This window comes from Gobius niger (assembly GCF_951799975.1).
Source record: "Gobius niger genome assembly, chromosome: 17".
Taxonomy (NCBI): Eukaryota; Metazoa; Chordata; class Actinopteri; order Gobiiformes; family Gobiidae; genus Gobius; species Gobius niger.
The window spans coordinates 19,543,092-19,559,739 of record NC_136868.1 but is presented as its reverse complement, the minus strand read 5'-3'; the positions used below and the strand labels follow the sequence as shown (position 1 = coordinate 19,559,739).

Below are 16,648 nucleotides of genomic sequence, written 5' to 3'. Positions count from 1 at the left end.
CCATTATGCCACAATGACATGAAGTAAAAAAAACTGATCAGACCATGAACAAGACAATTCAGGGCAGACCACACTGAAACAATGGTGGAGGGTAGCAGATGGGAGTAAGAATGAGGAAACAGCTCAGACAAAACTGCGTTTATCACCTGCACCTGCACTTTTTCGTATGTTATTTAGCAGCAGAAGGCTGAGGTCTTTCTGTGTGGTTTGCAGGATCTCCTCGCGTCTGCATAGATCTGCTACCACTAAAAATATGAACGTAGGGTTCTCTCTGGGGCCTTGACTCGCTTGAAAACGTATCTCAGTGAGACTTTCCAGGCTAAATAACCATAATTAAAAAAAAATCAAATGTGGGCAAACATGATCCTACATAAAGGGAGTAAATTATGAAATACACACATTTAAGAATTTGCCCCTGTAAACATTGTCTACATTATATTTCATAATAGTACAAGGTCCGATAAACATGAAATTTAACCCTTCATCCATCCAGTTGATACTGTCCAAACAGTTGTTGGCTCCAACCCACTGAAATAAACAGGGAATTAAATAAAGCTTATCACAATATTCCTGTTTGTTCGGTCGTGATTTTAATGTTGCATACTCCTACTGGAAATATTTTACTGACAAAAAAACAAAACAAAAATAAACATCTGAGCTTGAGAGAAAAAGTGTTTCACAGTAAAACATGGAGAAAAAGCAGACAATGTTTGTGTCCAAAGGATGTAGAGGTTTTGCTTCCTGTGATGTCCAGCAGCAAAAACACGGGAGCAGCCTTACATGCTGCTGTGTGATATTTTGCAGCCTTTTAATATTTGTATTGAAAATAGAGGAGGGCTCAGGCAAAGGAGTTTCACATCCGTGCTCGTTCCTTTTGTAATCTAGAGTTGTATGTTCGGGATACAGTATTCCAGGCATCCATATATCGATCCATACACATTGCAATGCATTTCTGCAAACAAATCAGAACACATTTAGTAAATATTGACAAAATATATTGAGTATACATCATCATCTTACTATAAATAAGATAAAGCAACAGTCTCTCAATGAAAGCATATGTCATACCTGTTCCGAGTTGTCCAAAGAGCTTCCTGGTTTACCAATGCACTTCTTAAAGCATTTATCCGTCATTCTCTGTAATAGAACAATGCATTGGTTATTCAAAAATCCATTCAATCACAGCTAAGTCCAAATAAAGCATGTATTATTGCTGTATTGAAGGTTCATCTTCCCTTGACACATTGATTTTAGCACATAGTTACATCACAGCAACGACCATGAGTTGGATTTTACTACTCATGTCATATCAAAGAAACACACTGAATCACATTCACAGTGACTGCTGCTGAAGAAGCCTACCTGCAGGAGCTCTTGAGCATTAGCCACAGCTATCTGGACCTTGACCTGCTCCATAATTGTACCCGTGTCTATTTTGCCCCCAGATCCTCCTGCCGAAAAGTCCGATCCGAAGCTGTCCATATTGGAGATGTAGATGAAGTATTGTAATTATAAATGGGGTAAATACTTTGCAGATACACGTGAGGCTCCGTAAGAGTAATGTCCTTGACTGCGGCGGAAGTCTGCTTTCGTCACTTCCTGTCGAAGGTGAAACGCTGTAAAAAAAAAAAAAAAATAGTAATAAATAATATATTTTTTTTTTTGAAGTGTATTTTGTTGATAGATTGTTTTATTATAGTCTGCGGTTTTATTTCCAGAAGTGGGGTTTGTTTGCTTCACTGAATTTAACCGTTTAGGGACCAAAAACCGTGTTTGTTTTTTTAGCAATCTATTGAAATGACCACATGATGGCGCTACAGTCGTATTTCTTGGTCTAACATCTGCTGGTTCTGGCATCTTCTCACAATACAGGACATCTTGCATCATGCATCATCACTCATTTTTCACTCGCTTCCCACTCTATATTTCCATATAAGCGTGGTGAGTTAAATGTGATTTGGCCTACTGTCTTCTGTAGGCCTACATGTTTTATGTATTGTACATCACAGAATTAAAGCTGACTTTTGGTTGGTGTAAAGTCAATTTATTTTGCATTTGTTGTGAAAAAAAAACATAGATATATATATATATATAATCCACATTTTTATTGAGTTATGCAAGATATAAGTATAATCTAAATTAGTGTAATTTATTTTGGGGGTGGTCCCCGCTTCACTTTGCCACCGCTCAAAGCTGTACATGGGCATGAAATGTGCATATAATACATTTGCTTGAACAATTCGTGTGCAAGAGGGATTATGACAGCTAGAAAAAAGTTTGGGGCAAAAACTAAACATTTCATTTTTTTTACTGGAAAAATTAGGTACCTTAGCTTTAAGACCATCCCAGGTGTCAAATCCCAATAGTATCAAATCACCTGCATTTTCTCACTGTGTAAACAATGAACAGATGAACAGATGAACACAAGCTGTAAACATTCAAGCAAGAGGTAAAAAATAATAATAAAATGAATACATTTACAACACATTGTCTTCTTCTTTTTTAACGTTGGCAACAAACAAATCACCTGAAGAAAAATAGAGTGTAGTGCATTATATGTTAAAGTATGGCTACCTTATGATTAATGTCTGTGTATGTACACTGACACTGTTATGGCTCTTCTCAATGATACTTTTCCATCCATGCTTCACAGCTCAGCCTACCTGAAGATCTGAAGTTTAGTTCAGGAGACATCTGAATATTTCTTCAGATTCTGAACCAAATTTCATCAAATAACTCACTCAGTACCTTCACTTTTGAACATGATCACTGTTATTACAACATACTCCTGACTCTGTGTTACTCTTCACTGCCCAGGTGATTATACATGAATTTCAATCTATTCTACTACTAGCCCATAGTAGCCTACTCCTAACTCCACAAAATCACAAAATAGTCCACCTTTTCGAGACAATAAGCACACTTTGCGTCTATCTATGTATGTGAAATGAAGTCATGTTTTATTAGTAGTTCTGTGTGTTCTTGCTGTAACAAGTGAATCAATGAATCTTATCCTTGAATTCACATTAATGCATAGGTTGTATATAATATAAAATAGTACGTTTATATTGTAGCCTATAGTCACTACTTGTTCATCTTCTTCTGATAACGTCAGTTAGAGCAATTTGGGTTTAGACTCACAGCTAGTTTTTGGCTCCAGGAATTGGGTGTTATAAGACACCTTACATTGTTGAGGGCATTGAGGCCCAGTCATGAGACTGACCCCTTCACAGACCCCCTCCTTATGTTTTAGACTTGATGACCTCACGGTGCAGACCACCTGCTTTGATTGAACAACTGTACCAGGAGTCCCTGAGCTACAGTTTCAGCACAAAGAGCTTTCAGGAGTAATTGCAGGGGGTCTGCTGGGTGACATGCCCACTTTGGGAGAATTAAGGGGAAGTCACAAACTGCTTGCGCTCATGCATATGCAAAGGCACACATAATGCCTGAGTCCGGGTTAATTACACTGTTATACAGGGGGGCCAGACAGGGAGGGGCGCGAGGAGGGTTAAAGTGCACCATGATGAATTAACCCCAGATTAAAATCATGAGTTTATTACTGTAATCTTCTTAAAGTCCATGAGCACACTTGTGTAAGAAGCCATTTTAAATATAATGTAGACATACATTACAGACAGAATGACAATAGTTTATCTGAAGTTGTATTACCTCGGATTATTACATTGCAGTCTGGTAAGAAAAAAGACGTTGCCCATATGTATCCCAATCTCAATTTCTGTCAGCCCTGTAAAACCTCTAACATCGAGACCACGTGGCTTTCTTTGTAATTTGTTGTAAATCCTCATGGCATTAAAATCCTTTGGAAAATGCAAGGAATTTAGAGTCAGAATGATCTCATGGTGCTTGGGGAGACTTAACTTGCATCAAATGAGCAGCTTATCTGAGTCGACACTTGCTTATATCATTGCAGCTGAGTTATGTTGTATATGATGATCAAACCTGGTATTGTTACGGTAAACAAAGAAAGATTTGATTGTGTTTATTAAATATCTCGCGTTGACCACTTTGTCTTTTCTAATTGTAAATTGCCCCAATGTAAAGTCAATAAAGACTGTGGCCTCTGTTTTGTTAATAAATAAATACATAAATACATTCAGAAAGTTCAGATTAAAGGTTTAAATTCACACACCAAAAGATGTTAACTCAGAGAAGTCAAATGTTAATGTTCAGATCCAAAAACAGTTCCTTTTTACCCATGCATATGACAGCTGAAAGTATTTTATCTGCACTCTTGCTTTTTACTGTAATTGACTGTGATTGATTGTATCTGCTTTCTTGTAATTTTATGCGACTGTGAAGCACTTTGAATTGCCTTGTACATGGCGTGTGCTCTACAAATAGACTTGCCTTGCCTTAATTGCCTTGCCTTGCATTGATGTGGACTTTGAGGCACAATCATGTCACTGACTCCTTCCCTCCTTATGTTTCAGACTTGATGTATATTATTCTTAGCTCTGTGCTACCTATATCGACCAGTTTCACTAAATAAAAATGCACAAACATAAGCTTTCCATATGTGCTTTTAACTATAAAGTATTATTGTGTATCAGCCTGCTACAACAGAAGTAGTAGTAACCAAATTGCAGCGCTGGCGATGTGGGCTCTTGAGTTGGACAGAGAAGAAAGAAAGAGGTGCGCTGGCGCTGGCGCTGGCGCTGGAGCGCATTGGACAAAGGCTGGAGGAGGCGGAGTCACTACCAGCACTACCGCTGCCTGCGCTGCTTCTCTACAGTGCTTTTTTCTGCGTGGCCATATGAGGACGGTCCGGCATAGACTAACTTTTCTGTTGTCGAAACTCCAAAAGTCTGAACGATCGACCCAAACAAATGGCTTTCCAGATACGCGTACATTTAAGACGTGGCACTGCGTTGAAGTCGGACTGCACTTTTCTGTAAACTCGGATTGATCCAACGATCGAAGTTGGGGTTGACACAGAGAAGAACTACTGACCACTTTCATACGGTCAAGGTGAGACATAAATCATCATACTGGACTCTGTGCATGTCTATAACATAGGCCTGTGCTTACTTTGTTCATGGCCTGCCCGCCTGTAAAGCGGACAGTAAAGTTGGACGTTGTCAGTAACATTGCTCTCTTTGATGCTGGATCGTAAAGAAGCTGACCGGATGTTTGCAGAGTAGACTAACTTGGGACGAAAGTTGATCACAGACACGCTAAACGGAACTGCTGACCGTAGTTTGAACTTATTATATCGTTTTGAATTTCATAGTTTGTGCCTCTGCGGAAGTGCATTAATTTTGATCTTTGCAGAATTGCTGTTTTAATTCTATCTGCAACGATGTAGCGTGTGGTCAGACAATGAAAACAAAGTGCGACCCTGTCTTTTACGGCGCCTATGCAATTTGCGCGTTGTCGCAGTCATGTAAAAATGTGCATTACTCGTTTATAAATGTGTTGTTATGTACATTTTTCCCTATGTGTAGCCTGCTTAATCATTGTGCTTGTCTATATGCTCAGATAATTGACTGCAAAAACGATAACATGCATTGATGTTGCCTCAGGGTTTCTACCTGGAACCATCTTGTCTGTGAGCCAGGAGAGGCTGACAGCATTTTATTCTGTCTCTCAAGGTGACTCATAACTCTGACATGTTTAAGGGAGGGTGTTGAATGCTTATTACTAAGACTTGTGTAAAGACTCAAGATCCGCTTATGTTCATGCATTTTTCGTCATGTTGTTCGGTTTATGCTGAACATGTTATACACCCAAAGTTATTACACCTGCTGCTTTATGGTCTTTTTCTTATCCATGTCCCCTTTCATCTTTGCAAAGTCTAAAGTCCATTTCCGCTTAGCAGTGACTGATATCAAATGTGCACGGTGTAAGTCCTAATGCGGGATGTGCTCACTTCAAAGAAATGCCTGTTACTTTACAAGGTTCAAGTGCGCCTGCCTGAATTGTTTGCTTATTCTGTTTTCCCGTATGTTTCAGGTCTGTGTCAAGATGTCTGTCAGCAACCACGAAAACAGAAAGTCCCGCTCCAGCTCGGGCTCCATGAATATCCACTTGTTTCATAAAACATCTCACGCTGACAGTTTGTTGACCCAACTGAACCTATTGCGCAAACGAAATGTTTTCACGGATGTCGTCCTGAAGGCTGGTAACCGTGCCTTCCCCTGCCATCGGGCGGTCCTGGCCTCCTGTAGCCGATACTTTGAGGCCATGTTCAGTGGGGGACTTCGAGAGAGTCGTGATGCCGAAGTCAACTTTCATGATTCACTCCATCCTGAGGTCCTGGAGCTCCTGCTGGACTACGCCTACTCGGCCCGGGTCATCATAAACGAGGAAAATGCAGAGTCCCTTCTTGAAGCCGGGGATATGCTCCAATTCCATGACATTAGAGACGCAGCGTCAGAGTTCTTGGAAAAAAACCTTCATCAAACAAACTGTCTGGGTATGATGCTCTTGTCAGACGCACATCAGTGCCAGAGACTCTATGAGCTGTCATGGAGGATGTGTTTGGCCAACTTTGCCACACTCTTCAAAACAGAGGACTTCCTCAGGCTGCCGAAAGACAAAGTGAAGGAGCTCATCCTGAGTGAGGAACTGGAAGTTGAGGACGAGAGCCTTGTGTATGAGGCTGTAATAGACTGGGTGAAAGCAGACATGGACCAGAGGCACAGTGAGCTTCCTGAACTGTTACGCTGTGTCCGCCTGGCCCTGTTGCCCGAGACTTACCTGCTGAAAAATGTGGCTTCGGAAGAACTGGTTATGTGCCATAAATTGGGGCGGGAGATTGTGGAAGACGCTGTGAGCTGCAAAATGAGAATCCTCCAGAACGATGGCCTTGTCACTGGGTTTTGTGCTCGTCCCAGAAAAGTGAGCCAGGCCCTGCTGCTGCTGGGAGGACAGACTTTCATGTGTGATAAAGTCTACATGATTGACAACAAGACAAAAGAGATCACACCCAAAACAGACATCCCCAGCCCCAGGAAGGAGTGCAGTGCCTGTGCCATCGGTTGCAAAGTAAGTACCGTATATTAAAGCGTATTAGATAATGACAGTCAATGCCAGTTTGTTTGATGAGATTCTTCCTGTGTGTTCAGGTTTATGTCACTGGGGGGAGAGGCTCAGAGAATGGTGCCTCAAAGGATGTTTGGGTGTACGACACGTTACACGATGAGTGGTCAAAAGCAGCGCCAATGTTTGTGGCCCGGTTTGGACACGGATCAGCTGAGCTCGACCACTTGCTGTATGTAGTCGGAGGGCACACGTCTTTAGCTGGGTCTTTCCCTGCCTCTCCTTCTGTGTCACTCAAACAGGTTGAACAGTATGACCCTCAGACCAACAAGTGGACACTGGTGGCTCCTCTTAGAGAAGGAGTGAGCAACGCGGCAGTGGTTGGTGCCAAAAACAAACTGTTTGCCTTTGGGGGCACCAGCGTGAACAGAGATAAATACCCCAAGGTACAGTGTTTTGACCCTTGTCAAAATCGCTGGACTGTGCCAGCGTCCTGTCCACAGTTGTGGCGTTACACGGCTGCAGCGGTCGTCGGAAACCATGTGGTGGTCATCGGTGGGGACACAGAGTTCTCAGCGAGCTCAGCATACAGGTTCAACAGTGAAACATACCAGTGGTCAAAGTTTGGAGATGTCACAGCCAAAAGAATTAGCTGCCACGCCATAGCATCAGGAAACAGACTTTACGTGGTGGGGGGCTACTTTGGAGCGCAGAGGTGTAAGACTCTGGACTGCTATGATCCATCATCGGACTCCTGGGACAGTGTGACAAGTGTGCCCTACTCACTCATTCCAACGGCCTTCGTAAGCACATGGAAGTACCTCTCAGCCTGACCCTATGATGGTGAGTAACTGTAGTCTCCTTAAAGCTATTTGAAACAAATGCCAACTACCTTTACAAATGCATATTATGGTCATAGAGTCACCGTCTGTGTTTAGCAGGAGTTGCCGCTGGTGAGTCAACACTCAGGTGGAAATGAGGAGGAAATGCGAGTTAAAACCCCCTGTCTGTTTTTAGGGTTGCCGTTGGTAACAGTTGCACATTATCTAACTGTGGAGGCTGGCTGTTGGATAAACACACAGCAGTGCTGCTTTAGAGAGCTGGAGGAATGTGAGCTGTGGGTAATTACAGAAGAGAGCAGTGACACAGGCTGTGACTGACAGCAGCGAGGTGGGAACGCAGGATCAGGCCTGAACATGCAGCACACATGAGATGAAACCCAGCGGCCCCGCAAGGCCTGCCGCTAGTTATAACTAACCCCAAGATATGAGTCAAGAGTTTTAAACGGTTAAAAAATAATAATAATAATAACAAAACTGTACAGGGTAATACATCAATATGTCATAATGACAATCTAGAAATACTCACTTAGCTGTTTATTTTGCTACAACATGTAGTGAACGCTAACACGTTTCGGCAGGAGCCTTCCTCAGGGCGCTGTAAATTTTAATTGCTCATCAGACACATAGCCTTTAACACAGAACTATTAAAGCCTAAAGCTTCACATTCTTTACATTTGCAATATTGGATTATCAAACTAAATATGATGTAATCTTCTTGAGGTTTCAAAATACAGAAAAGCATCTGTACGGTATGTAGCAATCAGTTAATGTAAGGAATCAGATCAACCTGCTGAAAGTGACATTGAAGTATGAAGTCGAACGATACTGAACATTGAGTATCGACGTGTTCTGCCTTAAGGAACAACAGGTAGCTGCTTCCACAGCTACATGACACATCACCGTGCTGATATGTTGAACATTAGTTTTAAACAACTTTGTTGCCGTAATATTATGGTATCTGATCTGGTTCTGGAGCTGATTTAATCTGTGGAAATCGTTTATTGTCAAGCAGAAAGTACTGCCTGACATATTTTATTAGGGGGTTTGTGGTTTTAACTCGTGTCTGATCTTTCACTGACTCTTTATTAAAAAACCTCTCATTAAGTCAAAGGTAGCCTTAAGCACAGTAGTTTATAATCAGTTTTATGTGTTACAACCACATGAATGCAACCCTGATGAAGTCAAAAAGCATCCATGTTTCTACAGTAAACAGCTGGATGTGATGGAGATGGGGGCGTACCATGACGTAGTGTGGGCCGCTGTGTCTCTGGAACTTGTTTGAGGGGCTAAGGAGGAGACAGACAGACTGGCGAGGAAAGATCAGAGCAGCTATCCTTATGAACATTCACTTATAGTAGCTCTCCTGATCCCCGCTGACTTCCTTTATGTTTTAATTACACTGGAGATGGAAAAAGCTCAGGTTTCCAACAGCCACAACCGTAAAGTTTGAGTTTGGCCTGGACAGTTGTTTTTCTCATCCAGCTCTATCAGTGTGTTTCGTTACCATTTAATTAAAACTATAAAATCTCATTTAAAACTGGTCCTAGTCTAGGGGGGAACCTTAAAATTCAAAGTTTTCAATCGGGTTCTGGACATTTATTTAGGCAATGTAATTTGTTCAAATTCATTTCACAATATACCACCACAGTGTATGGGCTCCCCTGGAGCGAGTCCGGGAAAAACTGGGTTATATTTTATACCATTTGGCAATCATAACTAAAGCTTGCCTAAAAATACTTCCCGAGGCTGTTAACTTTCGGTTGGGGTCAGAGAGAAAAAATAATAATGTGTGCCGGTGCCTTTCATGTTAACAACGAGGTCAGAAACCACTCGTCAGCTGTTGGAGTGCTCACTAGTCCTGTTGTTGTGACTTTTTACGCACTCGTGAAACCACTCTCTTTCTACTCACATGCAGTTCCTCCCTCCCCCAGCTGCACACATAGCTGGCATCGCCTGTCCTTTAAAAAGCCAACCACCCTTACGCTAATTTGGGAGGAATGAAGGTGTGGCCTGCATTCCCATTAGTAAAGATTTGTAAAGATGCCTTCTAGTCATCAATATTTGGCTGTTCTGACAGTTCAGATGGCATGCATGGGATTACCAGTTCTCGTGCCCTTTTCGTCACCACCTACTGCAGTTTGTGGCCACTGTGCACCAGATGTGACTAACCACAGGCTCCAAAGCCAAACCCAGAAGCCACTGTTGATGGAAAAGTATTTGTAAACGTTAAGCATTATGGTGCCTTCTTGTTATGGTCTGGGCTGTTATAAAAAAAAAAATCACCAAAAATGTGCAGACCAATTGTTTTCTGTGCTGAATGATTGTGTGCAGCGGCAGGCATGAATCTTGTCAAAAAACAAAGCTGGAGAATATACTGTTCTATGAGTTAGGCAGTGTCCTTGTACCCACAATATATATATATGAATGTATGTATGCATGTATGTATTTAGCGATTTACTACAAAAAAATAAGGAACATTCAAAGTTAAACTATAAAGCAGGTCTTAACTTAGTAGCCAGTCTAGTCTGTCTGTGAACAATTTAAATTTACTTGAAACCGAGACATTGTATGAGCATAAGATCATGCCCAAATTTGAGGCTGGTCTCTCTTTCCCCAAACCACTGAACTGTAACGGCTTGAAGCTGACTCCTGCCTACGCCTGGGCTTTTGTTTTCTCAGCACCCCTCCCTCCTCATCATCCCGGGCCACTTCTAAAAAAAAAAAAAAAAACACGCACTCGTACACATACAAACCACGCTCTTCTCTTTTCCTCAGCGGTCACCGTAGAATAGGTCTGGGAGCGAGATGATGGCGTGCACCTGGACGGGGTCACAGTTCAACCAGGGCGGCCTCGAGCCAGCTCTCCTCGTCTTCAGACAGCTGTTGTCAAATGGAAGAGGTCAGGGGGGGGCGCGCGGAGGCCCCCAGTCACTCAATACTAATGTTTTATTAATGTCTCGCTGTGAGGGCCACCAGGAACACGGGCCTGAATGCAGCTTTTATTTCGGCATCTGTGTACAACGGTTAGACACATACACTCAGTCGGGGGCAGCACGTGCGCACACTTTTTTTTTCTCCGCTCCCCAGAGTAATCAGTCTACACATTACCGCCCTCGGCATGATGGCTGCGATTTGCATAAACTTAATGGACTTTTTATTGGGCTTTTCTCCACGCTGCCACAAGCAGAAAAAGGAAAAGTGCAAAGACGCTTAAAATGGCCGCATAATCACCCAGACTAATTTCATTATGCCTTTTTAAAAAGCGATGAGCTGTCATACACTTAACAGGAACCTCCTCGGTAAGCCAGCTGAGGGTCTGGTAATCAATCAGCATTACGCAATATTTGTCTGTGAAGCAGTGACTCAAGAGTAGCGTACCCACTCACTCAAAACTCTTTTGTTCTCCTTAAAAGAACTTCTATAGAGACGTAGCTCATTATACACATGTGCTGTCCTGCTTGAAGACGTTCATGCTCATTCTCCAGCCACTATTGGCTGCTAAAACAATGCACACAATAATAAAGTGACAAGTCTTCATACTGTATAATGTGCAGTACAGTGGAACAATGGGTGGTCATTAGTTACAGGACATAAAAGATGAGACAACAGGCTTCCATTATCATAAACCAGGCCAGGGAAACATGCATTGTCCTGTAAGTTGAAGTTGTGACCTGAATATGTATTGAGTATAGTCCCGCATTGGCTCAAAGGGGGCATCAGCTCATCAATTGTTGAAAGTAATATCTAGTCTTTCATAAATGTAGCATCGGCAACTCTTTGTGTCTGGGCTTTCATTACATTTGTAAGTAACCATAGACCAGGCTTGTTTGATTGGTGGAGGGCCAATTTTCTTCAAAAGACCAAGGGCCGACGAAATAAAAGAATTACTGTCTGCAAATGCCAGTGTTGTACATCATATATGGCCGAAATGGGTGTTCTGCTGATAGATTCATAGGAACTGGCAGGATTTTTCACATTTCTCTGATTTGTGTACTATATTTTCCGGATCACGAACCGCTCCGGAGGATAAATCGCACCAGCCTTGGCAACTGCATGGTGGCGTAACTGCACCGTTGACAAGCCACTCCCGGCAGCACGTTGTTCAAGCACCCATTGGCCAAAATAACAAACATTGTGGGAATAGATATTTTGATATATAAGTCACACCTGAGTATAAGTCGCACCTCAAGCCAAACTATGAAAAAAAAAAGTGCAATTTATAGTCGGAAAATATTAATAAAATATAAATTGAGGGCCAGAGGTTCTATGATGGAGGGCCAGGTTTTAAAATACCACAATACAAAATGAATATGATAGATAATGACATCAAATCATCACAATAACCTGATTTATATAGAATGTGTAGTTCATGTTGTGTTTCTTTTTGTTTTTAGTTGTTTTTACCTAGATGATAGAGCGTCTTTCAAATTAACATATTGTTTATATCAACTCTACGCTGATATCACACTTCAGTATTTCGTTGAATAATTAAAAACAACGCAACCTTAGTAAGGATAGAGGCTCAAGACAGGTCAGACCTTGGAGCGCCCGTAGCACTTTTTAAATTCCCAGCCCATCTGTTTGCTGTACATTGACAGGGGAAAGCAGGCTATAGTTACTGCGGCAGGGCCGACTCAGGCTTACACCCATTAACCTCACCACCTGCTTCACCTTTCTCATATCTCTCACCTCCATGTCAGGCCCGTCTGTGTTTAATGCAGATTTACTGTATAATCTGGCCCATATCAGGTAATACTTGGCAGGCATGTTGTTTTTTTTATCATTGGCACCACATGGCCGTGACAGTGACCCGCACAGGGGAACAAACAGAGCAGTGGAAACTTCCAGCCCTGTAGCGGTTGCATGGATAAGTGCTGCCGCTGTAGCTTTGCTCTGGCTTTGATCAGGAATAGTGAGCTGACCAGCGGCACCATAACTGTCTAGTAATGAGGACAGAGGAATTTTTAATGTGTTTCAAAGGCATGGACCATAAACCATACTGTCTATGGTTGCAGTGCCTGTAGTTTCCTGTTTTCATCATCCTTTTAGAACTTTTAAGACATTTAGTTGGTATTTAAGATGTTAAAATGAGTTCAGCGATTTGCCGGCTCAACTTGATAAATTCAACATTGCTCATTTTTGTATTTGTTTGGTGAGCTTTGTATTGCCTCATTAGATTTACCAGTTGCTCGGGTCTCTCTTTTCTTAACTACAAAGCTACAACATTAATGTAGCTCCAATATGGTGGTTGTCTCTGTTCGCTCAACAATAGAGATACAGCTATTGTCTCTTGTTTTCCATAGCTCGTCTGGTGTCCCCAGTTGCTTTGCGCGCCTCACTGTCTGCCTCAGGGGGTGCATCCACAACAGTAGCAGATGTGTACAGATCAATGAAAGCTCCTGTAGCCCGAGCCTGTCTTTGTCAGCGTTAGAAATGAGAACTTATTAGGTTATCTCAACAGGCCCCCAGCAGAGTCGACCTCGAACTGTCAACACCGCGTCTGTTTGCTCAGGAGTACAGAGTGCTCACGCCTCCATCTACAACTGTAACCATCAGATATGCGCGGATAGCAGATAAACAGCATGTTCGGGCTCCTCGCGTTTGCACTGGAACATTCCATGGAAACAGCAAGGGGGGGGGAATTGAACGCTTGAGCATCCGAGGCCGGGCGTAAATGACAGGGATGAGAGAATTCTAAGTATTCAGATAATGTCAGCGTTTACAAGGGAAGTGTTTTGGAAGCTTTTGACTTATTATCTACTGGACATACACAATAATAGGTCCATATAACTTTTTTTTAACTGCTATTTGATGTACCAGTATTCTCACAGATACAATATCAACCCCTTGCGTCACAAATGTCTCAAACTGCTCCCTCATGGCCTGTGATTAAGTAAGCCCTTATTATCACAGCGTCAGTGGCATGGTCATACGCTCATGTGGACATTCCTGTTTGTCTCATGCCGTCAGGATCATGTGGTCTGGCCGTCTGTGGTCCAAACATGCAGCCGTTCACAGGACTTGGACATTAATCTCTCTCTCTCTGTCACCCTCCTGTCTCCTCCAGGTCTACTGCCGCTGTCTGGTATGCGAGCCTTGTACTTGTACCCACCGCACTGCGCACTCACCAACGGGAGCAACATTAACATGGTCCGGAGAAGTCTGTTTACCCATCTCTCCTGTGTGACTTTCCCATGAACTGATGCCATGGCTACACCTCTGTGAGAAGCGATGGCCGACCGCATTGACAGTACAAAGTTTGCCTTGCCACCTTAATAGCTGTAGAGATTTTCTTTACAGTTTACTCATTAGGCATGGCTTACCTTTTAGTTTTGAAGGAGTAAAGAAGGGCTAAAGCAGTTCCTGGCTTGACAGTGTATGATTTTGTGCACAAAAACGGTCCTCTCCCCGTCTATGTTTTTAGCCCTCGGACTCGGGCTTTCCTCAAGTTTGGTGAGCTAAAATTGTATCTTTCTCAACATAAAAATACACGCTCACGTAAGACTGACAATTCTTAGCCTTTTGTGGTCAGAAAAGTTACTGTGTGTTACAGGATGTTATTTTGACTTTTGCCAGTTACAGTTTTGTCTCAGGGTTTTGTATAGTGTTTTGCCTTCTTTCAATATCTTTATATTTTAGTGAATGTACTTAGAAGCTTTTATTGCCAAACTTCAGTTGCTAACATGTTTTACTGAGTAAAAAATAGAAAGCCAAACTGTTGAAGGTAGTTAATGTACATTAGCTTTAATAGCCTATTTCATTAAATTGAAGTCTTCTGTGAATAGGTTGTACATTTGCTTTATAATGACTTTGTAGATGCCTTTGATTTGCACAAATTGTACAAAGAACTTCTTACTGGTCTTAATTTTATATTTTGTCTTAACCCACTTTTAGGGTATTGTGAATAATCGAAGCCTTTTTGTAGCAAATAATGGAGTTTTTCCTCCTCCTTTATTCCTGTGCAAGTCTTTGGATTTTTCTCGTACTGATATGTAGCTGTTTGTTACTTGCTCCCCTTATGTCCTGTCAATAAACGCCGTCATGTTAACATGTTGTGTGGCTCCTGTGTCCTTTCCTTGGAATGATAGGAATCCCACTTGTGTATAATCAACAGCAGCTATAGTCACACTGGCCTTAACATGCTTCACAGTTTACACATGCAGGTTGGTATTAACTGGGCACACCTGTCTCCTTCCTTTCTCAAAACAAATAAATGCCGGAGCAGGATATCCAGCAAAGCATAGAATTGCTGCATCAATATTGAAGCTGCATTATATATTCATCCAGAAAACCCGCCTGGTGGGCGCCAGCCTCCAGATACTGTTTGTGCAAAGGACCACTCACCCATTCACAAACTCATTCACTACATCAATGTATGTGCAGACACTGGAGACGTTCGGGTGAAGTGTCTTGCCCAAGGACACAATGACTGTGTGCACCTGCAGGAGCTGGGATTTGAACCCCTGATGTTCAGATCATGGGACAGCCTGCTCTACCATCTGTGCCAGTCCCCAGATACTGTTTGTGAATGCAGGTGGAAGCAGAGATTAACGGAGGAGGAGAGTTTGCAGTCTTCTCGTTGAAGTCAGCCCACTGAGGAGACTGTGATAGCTGTGCAGTGTTGGGTAGTAACTGAATACTATTCAGAATAAGTGTATTCTGGTAAAGTTACTCTTTCATTTGAGGGTAATTAGAATACAGTTACTTTCCTAGTATCAAAGGAATACCTCACAGTACTCAATCATTAAATTTCAGTTTTATAATCATAACAATAAGAAAGAGACGGTCAAAACAGCCAGGGAAAAGTTCAGCTCTACGTCATTTTGGGCTGTGGGGGCGTTTGCAAAGTTTTCCCATTCCTAATTAATAGCAAATAAGTTCATAACAGCTGGTGTCTAGCTCCATGTTTATAATTATACACTGATTTTATGCATGATTATTATGCAAATCAACGTGAAAGTATTCTAAGTATTTGGAATACGGTACTATGATGGACAAAAAACGGAATATGTTACTAAATACACTTCGAGGCAAGTATTCAGTATTCTGTAAAAATAACTGCAAATAGGTGTGTGGGATCATCTGCAATGTTGAGGATGGGGGGAGAGAGAGAGGCACTGATGGTCTCAGGTGAGCTGCTCTTGAGGTTCTTATACCAGTGGTGCAGCTGGTCTGGTTGCTCTCTTTGGTCCCTCTGTAGAAGGTACATGTACAGGTATACGTTTTCCTGTCAATGATGTCGAGTTGCAGCAGCCATACGGTATTTGCAAACTGTTTGCAAGTTAAATGAATGTTTCCTCATATCTCCTGCAGCAGGGCACAAAATATTTGTATATAATATGCAAAGGCAGCATGCTCTGCAATTGGAGATTCCTCTCAAAGCTCTATTTGCTCCTAGGTGCACTGTTGCTATATGCAGTGTTGGGGAGAATACTTTTGAATTGTATTTAGTTACAGAATACTGAATATTTTTCTTAAAATATATTTTGTAACATAATTCGTTACTTTGTCCAATTAGAGTACAGTATTCTGAATACTTAGAATACTTTCACATTGATTTTCATTATATCTATGTATAAATGCAGCGTAAAATAGCGTTTGTTGGAATGCCTGTTATGAGCTTATTACAGCTAATCAGGAACTCAAAAACGCTCTATGCAAATGTACGGAGCAGCAGATCATATAACACATATGTGCTTTATGAACCCTGTCATGAGCCGTTTTAGATCTTTATATCATTTTAGAAGGAAAAACAGGACAGTATCGACATTTCTTTCTTAATAATGTTGTGCAATATGAAG

The 16,648-nt window shown here is 41.9% G+C and overlaps 2 protein-coding genes across 2 annotated transcripts; one reads left to right on the top strand and one right to left on the bottom strand.

Annotated features, from left to right (window-relative positions):
• Nucleotides 1–585: 585 nt before the first annotated feature.
• On the bottom strand, nt 586–1,588 carry timm13 (translocase of inner mitochondrial membrane 13 homolog (yeast)). The gene is made up of 3 exons (XM_079574725.1): nt 1,363–1,588; nt 1,069–1,137; nt 586–952 (listed from the first exon to the last, which is right to left on the bottom strand). The coding sequence occupies exons 1-3, from the start codon at nt 1,480–1,482 to the stop codon at nt 854–856; spliced, it is 288 nt and encodes a 95-aa protein (XP_079430851.1). The 5' UTR covers nt 1,483–1,588; the 3' UTR covers nt 586–853.
• Nucleotides 1,589–4,713: 3,125 nt separating this feature from the next.
• On the top strand, nt 4,714–14,763 carry enc3 (ectodermal-neural cortex 3). The gene is made up of 4 exons (XM_079575096.1): nt 4,714–4,992; nt 5,977–7,011; nt 7,092–7,848; nt 13,915–14,763. Exons 2-3 carry the CDS (start codon nt 5,989–5,991, stop codon nt 7,836–7,838), a joined length of 1,770 nt encoding a protein of 589 aa, XP_079431222.1. The 5' UTR covers nt 4,714–4,992; nt 5,977–5,988; the 3' UTR covers nt 7,839–7,848; nt 13,915–14,763.
• The last annotated feature ends 1,885 nt before the right edge of the window (nt 14,764–16,648 follow it).

Excerpts from the sequence above, each read along its gene's own strand:
- timm13 (XM_079574725.1), bottom strand. The coding sequence starts at position 1,482 with ATGGACAGCTTCGGATCGGACTTTTCGGCAGGAGGATCTGGGGGCAAA. Across the intron at positions 1,138-1,362 it reads ATGCTCAAGAGCTCCTGCAG|AGAATGACGGATAAATGCTT; the intron begins GTAGGCTTCTTC and ends GTTCTATTACAG. Across the intron at positions 953-1,068 it reads CTTTGGACAACTCGGAACAG|AAATGCATTGCAATGTGTAT; the intron begins GTATGACATATG and ends ATTTGTTTGCAG.
- enc3 (XM_079575096.1), top strand. The coding sequence starts at position 5,989 with ATGTCTGTCAGCAACCACGAAAACAGAAAGTCCCGCTCCAGCTCGGGC. Across the intron at positions 7,012-7,091 it reads CCTGTGCCATCGGTTGCAAA|GTTTATGTCACTGGGGGGAG; the intron begins GTAAGTACCGTA and ends CTGTGTGTTCAG.